General features: G+C 43.4%; 1 protein-coding gene across 2 annotated transcripts in view; it reads right to left on the bottom strand.

Annotated features, from left to right (window-relative positions):
• LOC143300515 (laminin subunit alpha-2-like) overlaps window positions 1–12,731 on the bottom strand; it is a 95,045-nt gene that overhangs the window by 51,412 nt on the left and 30,902 nt on the right. For both annotated transcript variants that reach the window (XM_076614248.1, XM_076614249.1), the window contains exon 2: window positions 8,443–8,540. In XM_076614248.1, the coding sequence (XP_076470363.1) occupies window positions 8,443–8,540 (98 nt within the window). The remainder of the gene's footprint in view (window positions 1–8,442; window positions 8,541–12,731) is intronic.

The raw sequence follows: 12,731 nt of genomic DNA, 5'->3' as shown, positions 1-12,731 counted from the left end.
TGTGCCTGTGTATGCGTGTTTATGTGTGCGTGTTTGTTGATATGGATACTTTTAGAGCGCCTATCCTCGGTCGGAGACCAAGCTCTAAGCGCTTTACAAATACGGGGTCATTTACTCAACAGGCTGCCTACCTGGGTAGAGCCCTGACGGCTGCTATTGGGCGCTCATCATTCGTTTCCTGTGTCGTTCAATCATATTTCAGGCACGCACATGTGTGCGTGTGCGCGCGTTATGTGTGCGTGTGCGCACGCGCGCGTGTGTGTGTTCAGGTGTGTGTGGGTGAAAAAAATGCTAAGGTCTCGTACACACACACACACACACACACACAGCGTTACTTACTCATGTGATCCTTCTCTCTTTCTCACTTTCATTTTTTTTTCTTTTTTTTTCTTGATCTTTTTCTTTCTTTTGTTAATTCATTCATTTGTTCAATTCCCCTATTTTGTTTTTACCTCTTCTTTTTCTACCCTTTTTTGTGCTTAAATTCCCTTTGTTTGGTATTTCTTTCCTTCCTTCTTTAATTTCTTATTTCGCTGCTTTCTGTTTCTTGCGGTCTTTGCTTCTATGACAATCTTTTTACCCATATTTATCACAGTCATCATCATCATCGTCGTCGTCGTCGCTTTAGTCGACGTCTTCGTGAGCTTTGTCATTGTCGTTGTCTTCATCATCAACACATCGCAAAACAACAATTTGTCGGGGGTTCAGCGGTTAACATGGCCAAGGCCTGGAGTGGTAAACGATCTTGGTCTCGAGTATCTCTCGTACTGTATTGCGTGAAATTAGCAGTAAACGTTTTGGTTCGAGCATAAACAGTAGACTGCAATGTCGGAAGGAAACAGATAATGATTTAACTGGGTATATTCGAGAAGGTTTTAAAAGGGGGTTTACCATCATTGATTATGTAGAAATTCTTTGCTGCGAATCGAAATCCTTTCGAAAAGGAATTCGATTAACATGAATTTGCTTTGGGTTGTTCTGTTGAAAACTGGCTATACATTGTTCGAATTCCCCTTCGCGACAGGTCAAGGCCTGAAGATATAAACCATCTTGAGTCTTGAGGCTTGAGTATCTCTGGGTTTTTTTTGTTTTTTGTGTGTTTTTTCTTCTATTGATTCTATCAACATAATATACTTTGCCATGTTCTGTTGAAAACTGTGGTAAAGGAAAGTCTTAAGATGTATCAAGAGCATGTGGATGAACGTAAGAACTCGCACACATGGCTATAAACCGTACATGTGTCAAACAGAAAAATGTTTGCACCCCCGTTTTATTTTCTTATTTCTAAATGAAAAAAGTATTCAAGTTATCATGAACGGACAATATGATGCGTGTTTTTCATTTGATCATTATCAGTAGTTTGTATTACTTACTGATGATTTTTTTTTTAATATCCGAAACTGTTGTTGGGCAGCAAGATCAGTTTGATTTAGAGATGTTTTTGTTGTTGTTGCTGTTGTTATTTTCAATCAGTTTCACAATAACCTGAAAAACATTTAGCCAGTCAGTCGAGGAGTGTTCTGTTATGTGTTTTGCGAAAACCTGATATGCTGATACTTACTGACACCTTTTGACTCGAAAAAACAATCTTTCATGGAATACGGTACAGATTTATGAGTCGATAAAGCTGATCGCGGTGGAAAGTGTACTGTTTGCCTTTAAGCTCTTTTTAGGGGTGGATAAACAAACACCAAGTAATTTCGTCTAATGCGAAGCCGACAGATGCTATCGCAGTAAGTTCGGTTACGCAATGCATATAATTCTGGTTAAAGCTAGATATTCATATGGAAGAATGTAGGGTGCCTCGAAAAGCGCACTCGCTTTGTCATCTCGATGCTACGGTTACTAATGTAAGAACATATCTGCTGAATTATGGATGTGGGCATATCTAAAATCAGTCAAGTAATTGTCGAATTGTTTTTTCAGGACTTTCGCCTGAGATTGATCAATTTCTAACTTTCTGTTCACTGTGACTTTGCATTTCGTCAGATCATCTCTTGCTGTAAATCAGATTAAATAAAAATGTTTCGATATGTGTGTGGCATATTTGTTACATAACGGCTTGGATCAACCAGGTTAAGAAGGCCCACATCACATTGCAATAAGACATGTTAATTGAGCACATTACAACAACTACAAAACAAAACAAAAAGAAATGTTAAATGTCGAAATGAGCATATGAAGGAAAGATATGTTAAAATTACCTAAGTTTGATAAATGAAAGCAACACTTAACGAATAATGAATAATACGTAAATAATATCATATACACATTATAGCCTAATCAAACCAGATGAAAAGTAGAGTCACTGTTGTTGTTCACCACCACCCCTGCTCCCCACAACCCTCAGTCCCCTCTCCCACTACCCACTTCAGCTTCCCGAATACATGAAAATGTTTAAATTCTATATGGACTAGAAGCTATCAAACAAGCCAAAAAAAAAAAAAGAAGAAAAAAAGCGCCTTCTAGCACAATAGCTTGTCAAAAGTGAGCACCGTGTGATGTTGTACTTCATTACCTGGTCTGTCATACATCTCAAAGCGGTGTTGGCGCAGGACATGTCACCTGAATTCATGCTGACCATAGCCAGATAGCACACTTGAGACACTCCTGCATCGCTATACAGAGCTTGCATCATCCCCTTCCAGGCAGGCCGAGGAGACTTCAATGGCCACGAGATGTCCCACTTTGTTTCATTGTGGCTGGTTTGATCTTTTACAGATATATTTAGCGGTGAATGGTGTTTAAACCGTCCAGAATAACTCTGTTCGTCTTCTTCTTCGTTCGTGGGCTGCAACCTCCACGTTCACTCGTACACATGTACACGAGTGGGCTTTTACGTGTATGACCGTTTTTACCCCGCCATGTAGGCAGCCATACTCCGTTTTTAGGGGTGTACATGCTGGGTATGTCCTTGTCTCCATAACCCACCGAACGTTGGCATGGATTAAAGGATCTTTAATGTGTTTATTTGGTCTTCAGCTTGCGTATACACACGAAAGAGGTTCAGGCACCAGCAGGTCTGCACATATGTTGACCTGGGAGATGGGAAAAATCTTCACCGTTTACCCACTAGGCGCCGTTACCGAGAAATCGAACTCGGGACCTTCAGTATGGAAGTCCAGCGCTTTAACCACTCGGCTATTGCGAACCGTCAAAAAACTCTGTTATAATAACAACGCCATTTCCCGTCATGCTCAAACAAGTTTTGTTTCATGTGTTTTGGTGTGTACGCAGTATCACCAGATACTCGCCTGCACATGTTCAGGCACAGTCACTTGCTCAATATTTACACTACCCAGGTAGTAAAGAACACACTGAAAGGATCACGATAATTATTTCTCGGACCGCCAGAACACATGCACTTTAGTTTTTGCTGGTTCACCAGTGTCAAATAAATTTGGAGTGGCTTGCCAGATTCGAACCAAAAAAACAAACAACAACAACAACAACAACAAAAGAGAGAGAGAGAGAGAGAGAGAGAGAGAGAGAGAGAGAGAGAGAGAGAAAAGAAAAGAAAAAAAAGAATAGCAGATGTGGGAAACAACATGATGCTCAATTTAACCTTTCACATCTCTTAAGCATTTGTTAGTCTCTCCTTTTTCCTTGCAAACTGTAAGAATATAATCCATACACTGCAGTTAATGTGCATTGTTGTATTGTTCTTCTTGCCTCTCTATGAACCTAGGTTCTTGGAAACAGAACAAGCATAGTGGATTTTTTTTTTTTTTTGTGTGTGTGTGTGTGCATACGTGCATGAAGTGTTTGAATCGAGGTGATAATACCTGTTTGTCAGTGCAGTCCTTGTCAGTAAAGCACTGTGGCATTTAATTAAACATACTTTGTGTACGAATGTCCACACTTGGAATGAACGCAGTTACTTACCAGAGCATGTATATCCTCTCCAGACTGGTTATTGGTGTTGTCGATTTGGACCCCCCCCCCCCCCCCCCCCCCCCCGCCCTTTTCTGTCATGCTAACTGTCCGAAGCATCATCACAGCAGTTTTTGCAGGTAATAATAAAAAAAAAAAATTAGAAGATGATGATGATAAAATAAGCATCGTCATCATCTTCATCAACATAATCATAACAGCAATCCTTGTAAATGCTTGTTTAATCAGTCTTTGAGTGCTTTGACATGAACAGAAAAAAGTGTTAGAATTCTCTTTCACCCCCATGTGTCACTTGTTAGTTCATTAAATAATGTCGAGCAAACTGTAACGTAATAAAGTTTTACTAGCTGGAAGAAAAAAAGAATACGTTTTGACCATATTGGCTGACATACAACGCCAAGTAAGCCATTCCATTGGCGCAGCCACGGTGTTTCACAAGATTCTGATAAGACCGAGGGCGCAGCACACACACGCCGCTCGCTCACCGGATCAAACACACTGGCCGCGGGATATGGCTTACCTCTATGGAACAAAGTAAAAAGAGGGAGCCCTTTTTTTTCTTTCTTTTTTTTAAATGTTGCCCCATCATCTGCACCGTTTCAGTGGCATTACTCCCACGCCGCTCATTTCGATTCCTCCATACACGGCCACACCCGGGTTTGTCCGTCACAGTTCCAGCGTCGACAGTCCGCAGGGAACTATCAATGTTAGGTCGCCAGGAGGCCACACACCAGAGGAGACCCTGCACTGCTGCTGAATCACTTCGGTGGTGGTCAGTGGTGCCTGTTCTGATTTAACGTACTTAGGACACCACCTACTAAGCCCCCTACTAACGACAATAATGGCTTAGTCGCGGAGTCAGACTGAGTGAGCGTCCCTCCCAGAGTGGAGACCGCCACCACGTTCCTTAAACAGCCCCCATGAATCTGCCGACACTGAAGACATTAACAGGACTCACCCCAAGCACGGAAGTTGAGGGGCATCGAAACTGAGGTCACCATGAGAGCAGGGCATGAAAGGCCACAGACTTTGAGACTGTTTTCTTTATATGGATGATGATGAAGGAGGAGGAGGATGACGATGACGATGTTGCTATGGAGGTCCATTTTGGTTTGGGACTGCGTGGCAAGGCTGTACTCTACGCTTCCTGTCATAATGCTATCCCGGCGTTAACCAGGCCCGAGAGATACAGACACTTGCAGTGTTGGTCAGGTAATTAGAGGAACACACCCAAAGACGCATCCTTGAAGTGGATGACACTCGACTGTGTGGTCCCAGTCTCCCCATTTAAGCCCACAGCACACTCAACTCTGGGTAGGAGCCGGCCACGGGCCAAAAAACCTACCTTCGCTGGGATTCGAACTCGCGTCCTCCCAGCCGTCAGTCCGCGACGGTAACCATTTCGCCACGGCGGCTGGTGCTGTTTCTTATTATTTTTTTCTCCTAAACCTGACAATTTCTGCTTCTACAATTTTAATTTTTATGTGATTGTACATGAATTAATCTACGTAATCGTCGCATTAGAAATCTCAATCGAATTTGTTCATGGTTAAATCAAAATCTGATCAGACTACGCTGATGACAGAGACCCGCTCTGCGCGGCTGAGGGACTGCGGGTGGTGGTGGAGGAGGCTGTGGCAAAGACTCCTGTTTAAGCCGCTTTGGCTCCCCGGCGTTTGGAAACCAAAGCCGCCCCTCTGTTTTCTCCCAGGTCGGCCGTGTTGATGGTCTCAGGGCAGCGCCGATTTGTTTTAGTGGAGGTATTTGTTTGTGTGGTTGAGGTTGTATGTGTTTGGTGGTAGGGGGTTGTTTGTATACCTGGGGTTGCATAAGCTTGTGTTCTGTCCCAGTCTACTTAAATAGTTTTGGTTAACCATGACTTTATCACGTGACGTTTTGGTTCCTCTCTCCAACACACCCCTCACCCTCCCCTCTGCTGATTGTTTTCTCCTGTGACACCGTGTTTCGGATCTGAAATGCAGGATATTCATATCTCAATGCTCAGTCATGATGTATATTTTCATTATATTTCCTCGGGGGGTTTGATCCCTCGCTGCGCTTGTTATTGCTTGGCTTTGATTGAAAGTCTTGGATTTTTCCGGGTGTGATTTTGTGCCGGATGTGGAGCGTGGGGCAATAAAAGGGGATAAATGTTTTCCAGGCAGTTCGTGTGGATCATAGGCTTAATGATTAACTTTGACTTGTGTATGCGTGGGTAATCAGCAAGGTGCCCTAAATGGAAACGTGTGGAGAGATGGAAACGTTTGGAGAGTTTATGAACAGTGTGACAGTCCTTGTTTGCATGTTGTGTACGGGCCTGGAGGTGAAGGGTGATGTGTTGGTGTGAATATCTGTACTGTTGGAGTCTGGGAGGAAGGGGTTTGTGTTGTGTGTCAGCATCTTTTGAAAATATTGACTATAAGATTGAATGTACCTTTTGCGCATTAATTATGAAGTGTCTGGTGTTGTTTGGAAACGCAAAGATATTTTGTCACTTAATTGGGTTTTTCCCACTTGTACTGGGGTGGGGTGGGGGCAGGGGTTGCACTGTATCTAGAAAGAGAGAGTGCATGGATACGCTGAACCTGACCTATGTTGTTGGTTGGAGTGCCATTCTGTATTTTGTCTCATGTATTCTTCTAGACTTCAAATGGCTGTATTAAACATGTGAAAAAAGAAGAAATATGAGTAACTTTGATTTACACTATGAATTGTAATGGCTTGAAGGATTTTAGGAAACGCAAAGATATTTTTGATTTTCTTAGAAACCAACAGAGTAGTATATTTTTTTCTCCCCGAGAAACACATTAAGTTCATAATGAAGAAAACTTTATATGGTCATGCTGTGGCTACTCTGGCTTGCTTGTTCAGAAACAAATAAAAATGATGTGGCAGTTCTGTTCAATAATGATTTCAGATATAAAATACACTGTGTAATGAGGGACCCCATTGGTTGTTATTTGCTTCCAGATGGTGAACTCTTGAATAAACGAGTAACAGTTGTTAATGTTTATGATCCCAGTACAGGTGACAATCCAGATTTTTTTTCTCCACTATTTGCAACAACATTGATCAGATTGGCAATGAACACACCATAGCTGCTTGAGATTGAAATGTTGTGCTTGATACTAGATTAGATGCTAGAAGTACCACTAACCGACAAAGGCCACGGAAAAAGGCAGGACCTGATGGTAGAGCATCAACTGATTGATGATTTTAGACATATATTTCCAACAAAGAGAAAATATTTATGGAAAATATTTAACAGTGCAAGGCAAAGACGCTTAGATGATTTTTTGATGTTATTGGTACTGATATTGGAAAAAACTACCGATCTGATCACTCTGTTGTTCAGTGAGCTAGTCCTAGAAAAAGATGTTATGAAAAGAAATAGGCAGTTCTTGAAATATTACAATTTTCTGTTGAGGGACAAAAACTTTGCGGAAGAAATAAAAACAGTTAATTTGAATCTAGAAAAAAGAATATGCCTTGCCTCCTGTCTATGATTTTGATAATAATATTATTGATCATAGTCCTAATGACGAGCTTCAGTTTTGTATTTCTGATCAAATGTTGTTGTTTTTTTTGTTTTTTTTTAAATAAGATTAAAAACAAACAAACAAAAACCAAACACACACACAACAAAATCTTTTCTTGTTACAAGAAAAAAAAATGTGGGAAAGAGGAAGGAGAGTTACCGGAATGCAATATAAAACAGTTGAATGAAAATTTTGATGAAAACACTTTTGAAGAACTGGAATTGTTGAATGCACAATTACAAGGGCTGGGAGAGAAAAATAATTCAAGGTATAATTGTCAATCAAGAATCAGGTGAGCGTAGGACGGAGAAAAGCCCAGTAAATATTTCTGCAACTGAAAGAGTCGTAACTTTGTTGATAAGACTGAGTTTTCTAGAGAGTGGGAGTAGTGATGTGATTTTTGATCAAGAGATTTTGTGAGGTGTTTAGGGTTTTTATCAGCAGTTATATTCTGAAAAAAAATGCTGTTGATTTTGACTTGAATGCATTGTTGTATGATGTTGTAAGTTGCCATATGAAAACAGTGTTTTTTATTGGAAGGCCCTTTGACATAGAATGAATATGTCAGGCACTTAAAAATGAAAACAACAACAACAGTCCTGAATCGAAAGGATTCACTGTGAAATTTTCTAAATACTTTATTAGAGATCAAAACTTAATATGCTGCTCTGTGGAATTTTCAAGTACAGTTTGACCTAGTATAGCATGGATCAGAGTTGAGGACAACAGTTTATCCTAGAAAATCATATCAATTGTCTTGTCTCTTGTATTTTAATAAGTTGATATCTTCGGCAAATAAAAACGTGTTTTTTGTATATATTTTTGTATCGTGCATTTAAAGTAAGAGCGATACTCTGTTCGTAACAGACCGTCACACACCCCTTCATTTAGGGGCTTTGTCAACGCAAGAACCATTCATTCATTACTTCGCATATTGTTCTCTCTCTCTCTCTCTCGCCCCCCCCCCCCCTTGCCCTCCCTCAATGAACAAGAAGACTATGAACTTTACCTGCTGCGCACTTTCTGGTCAGCCAGGAGCAGTTCCACGTGACTGCGTTGAAAGGGCTCAATACGCACTCCTTCGTCCGACATCAGATCAATCTCATTCTGAAAGCAAGAGAAAGTACAATGGAGTCCTCTCATATCTCTTCTCTGTCACTGACATCCTACCTCTGTCCCCGCTAATCCCCCATTTCTGTCACTGACATCACATCTCTGTCACTGACATTGCATCTGACATTCCATCTGTGTAATTTCTGTCATTAATGTCCCATCTGTCATCTCTAACACTGACATCCCATCTCTGTCACTGACAGCCCATCTGTCACTTCTGTTACTGTCAGCCCATATGTCCTAGAAGTAACGCGTCCGCCTCTGAAGCAAGAGAATCTGAGCGCACTGGCTCGAATCTCATACTCGCCAGTATTTTCTTCCTTTCCATTAGGCTTTGAGTTGTGGTCTGGAAACTAGTCATTCGGATAATACGATAAACCGAGGTCCCGTGTGCAGCATGCACGTAGCGTATGTAAAAGAATCCAAGGCAACAACAGGGTTATCACTAGCAAAATTCTATAGAAAAATCCACATTGATAGGAAAACAAATACACTTGCAGGCAGAAAAAAGTACAAAAAAGGGCGGTGCTCCAACTGTAGTTACGCACTCTCCCCGGGGACAGCAGTAAGAATTTCGGAATGAGAAATCGGTTGTGACAAAAGTAATACAATACAATACAATACAATACAATACTACACAATACAATACAATGAAACTGACACCCCATCTGTCACTGTTGTCACTGACATCCACCTATCACTAACATCCATCTGTGTCAACTAGCATCCCATCTGTGTCACTGGCATCCCTTCTGTCACTGACATCCAGTGACAGCCCATCTGTCACTGACATCCCATCTGTGTCACTGATATCCCATCTGTCACTGACATCCAGTGACAGCCCATCTGTCACTGACATCCCTTCTGTCAGATCCCTTCTGTCACTGACATCCCATCTATGTCAATGACATCATATCCCTGTCATTGGCATCCACCTGTCATTGGCATCCATCTCTGTCACTGACATACCATCTCTGTTACTGACATACCATCTCTGTCACTGACATCATATACCTGTCACTGGCATCCATCTGTCACTGGCATCCATCTCTGTCACTGACATATACCATTTCTCTCAGTAACAGCCCATCTGTCACTGACATCCCTTTGTCACTTCTTTCACTGACATACCGTCTCTGTTACTGACATCCAGTCTGTCACTGACATCCAGTCTGTCACTGACTGACATCCCATCTCTGTCACTGACATCCCATCTCCGTAACTTCTGTCACTGACATCCCATCTGTCACTGACATCCAGTCTGTCACTGACTGACATCCCATCTCTGTCACTGACATCCCATCGGTCACTGACATCTGGTCGTTCACTGAAATCCAATTGTTCACTGACTGACATCCCATCTCTGTCACTGACATCCAGTCTGTCACTGACATCCAGTCGTTCACTGACATCCCATCTCTTTCACTGATATCCCATCTCTATCACTTCTGTCACTGACATCCCATCTGTTGCTGACATCCAGTCTGTCACTGACATCCCATTTCTGTCACTGACTTCCCATCTCTGTCACTGACATCCCATCTGTCACTGCCATCCAGTCTGTCACTGACTGACATCCCATCTCTGTTACTGACATCCCATCCCTGTCACTTCTGTCGCTGACATCCTATCTGTCACTGACATCCCATCTGTCATTTCTGTCCCATCTTCATCTGCTGATTTCGGTGTCGTTTGCCGACATTATACCGTAATTATAAGGCCTTTGCACAAATCAGTCTTTGAATAAAATCTAGCGGCCTCTTTCACTTCCTTTTAGTAATTTGTGCTCGAAAACTATCAGTGCGATACGGCGCGTGCTCATAATTAATATCCATGACTACGCTACAGTATTTGCCTACTTAGACCACTTGGGAGGATGTAAATTGTGTAAGACCTTAACACTGAGTGTAAAAGACAACAGACTTTCTATGAGACATTTTAAATTTTTTTAATGTTTTAAATGAATGACACCCGTTAAAAAATAAGTTTCAGATTGACGCCCCATTTCTTGGCAGACAATTGATGCCTCTGTGGGTGTATTGCAACTTCCATACTAAGCATAAGTTTCTATTCGAAATAAAAATGATAAAAAGGACTGCCATTATTTGTGTTGTTAACCAGAAATAAAAAATGTATCAGTAACCTTACTTTGAAGACATTTTTGACTTCTTCATAATGTTGTGTATCCATTCACACATATGCATTGTCTTTATGATAGATGTTCGTCCTTCGGATTCGAAGATGACCATGGCTTCAAAAATCAGACGGTAGATCTGTGCTCGTGGGTCCAGACGTGACTGATGAGGCCAGTCCGGGCGCTGAAGGCTCGCCAACATGTGGGACACAAGTGAGTGGGTGCTGTCGTGGCAGTTGATGCTGCTCGGGCCTTGCGGGAAGACGGGACCAGCGTTTAGGAACAGTGGATGGCTTCAGAGACGCTGTCCACAACAACTGTCCTCGAACATTTCGGACCAGCAACCCGAAGAAACCAAGACTGGTTCGATGAGAACAATGAAGAAATAAAGGCACTGTTACCAGAGAAAATCAACTGTTCAGAGCGCATCATAACGACCCCACTTCACAAGCCAAGGAAGATGCCCTTGCTAACGCAAAAAGAAAGGTGCAGAGATGCAGGGCAACTGGTTCAGCAAGAAGGCGGATGAAATCCAGGGCTACGCAGACAGCCACGACATAAAACGCTTCAACAGTGCGCTTAAGGCTAAGCCCTGAGTCCTCTGGCTCCTCCCCCCCCCCCCCCCCCCCCCCGCGCATCTCCCCCTCCCCTCTTCAACGCAGATGGGACGCAGCTGCTGACAGAGAAGAAGCAGATTCTGGAGCGGTGGGCTGAGCACTTCAACAACGTCCTCAACCGTCCTGCCAACAACAAGAACGAGGCCATTACTCGCCTGCCCCAGGTAGAGATCAACGAGGACCTCGACACCCTCCCCACAGAAGATGAAGTTAGGTAAGCAGTGAAGCAACTGTCCTGTGGCAAAGTGCCAGGATCCGATGCCATCCCTGCTGAGGTATACAAAGCAGGAGGCCCTGCCATGATGGAAAAGCTGACTGAACTCTTCCAGTCCATGTGGAACGAGGGACAGATCCCACAACAGCTGAAAGATGCCAGCATAGTCCACATCTACAAGAGAAAAGGCAACCGCCAGACTTGCGACAACCACCGAGGCATCTCCGTCTTGTCCAGTGCTGGGTAGATTCTGGCCCGTGTCCTGCTCAACCCCCTTCCCCAAGGTCTTGAGCAAGGTCTCTTCCCAGAAAGCCAGTGCGGCTTCCGTGCTGAACGTGGGACTGTGGATACAATTTTTGCTGCACGCCAACTCAGGAAAAATGCCAGGAGCAACAGTGCGACATCTTCATGACCTTTGTCTACTTGACCAAGGCTTTCGATACGGTCAGCAGAAAAGGCTTGTGGAAGATCGTGCAGAAGTTTGGCTGCCCCAGCAAGTTCATCACAATCGTCCGGCAGTTCCACGACGGCATGATGGTGAAAGTTGAGGATTACGGAGACGAGTCAGAGGCCTTCCCACTGACAAACGGCGTCAAACAAGGCTGCGTTCTCGCCCCGACTCTGTTCAGTATGGTATTCTCTGCCGGGCTGACAGGTGCCTTCCGTGACTGCGAAGAAGGAATCCACGTCAGGAACAGGACTAACGGGAGATTGTTCAATCTCAGGCGCCTGCACGCTGTTACATAGGTGAAAGAGACTGTCATCAGAGACTTCTTGTTTGCTGATGACTTCGCACTCAACGCCAGCACAGAGCAGAAGATGTGGTGTAAAATGGACTGCTTCTCACAAGCCTGCGACAACTTCAGTCTCACCATCAGCACCAAAAAAGACAAGTTATGTACCAGCCTGCCCCAGGAAAGTCATACCAGGAGCCGTGCATCACAGTGAAGAGGCAGAAACTCCAAGTATTCGACAACTTCACCTCCCTCTCGCGCAGTGAACATAGAGGATGAGTTCAACAACAGGATCGCCAAAGCCAGCGCCGCCTTTGTCGTGAGAACGTCCGGCAGCGGAGAGGACTCGGCGCTATCACCAAGCTGAAGGTCTACCGTGCAGTAGTCTTCACCACCCTCATTTACGCCAGCGAGACCTAGTCTGTCTACAGCAGACACGCCAAACAGCTCAACTGCTTCCACCTAAGCTGTCTCCGCAGATTCCTC

The sequence above is a fragment of the Babylonia areolata genome, chromosome 26 (assembly GCF_041734735.1).
Source record: "Babylonia areolata isolate BAREFJ2019XMU chromosome 26, ASM4173473v1, whole genome shotgun sequence".
Lineage (NCBI taxonomy): Eukaryota > Metazoa > Mollusca > Gastropoda > Neogastropoda > Buccinidae > Babylonia > Babylonia areolata.
Note: the sequence above shows the minus strand (reverse complement) of the source record. Positions and strands in the feature narration are given on the sequence as shown.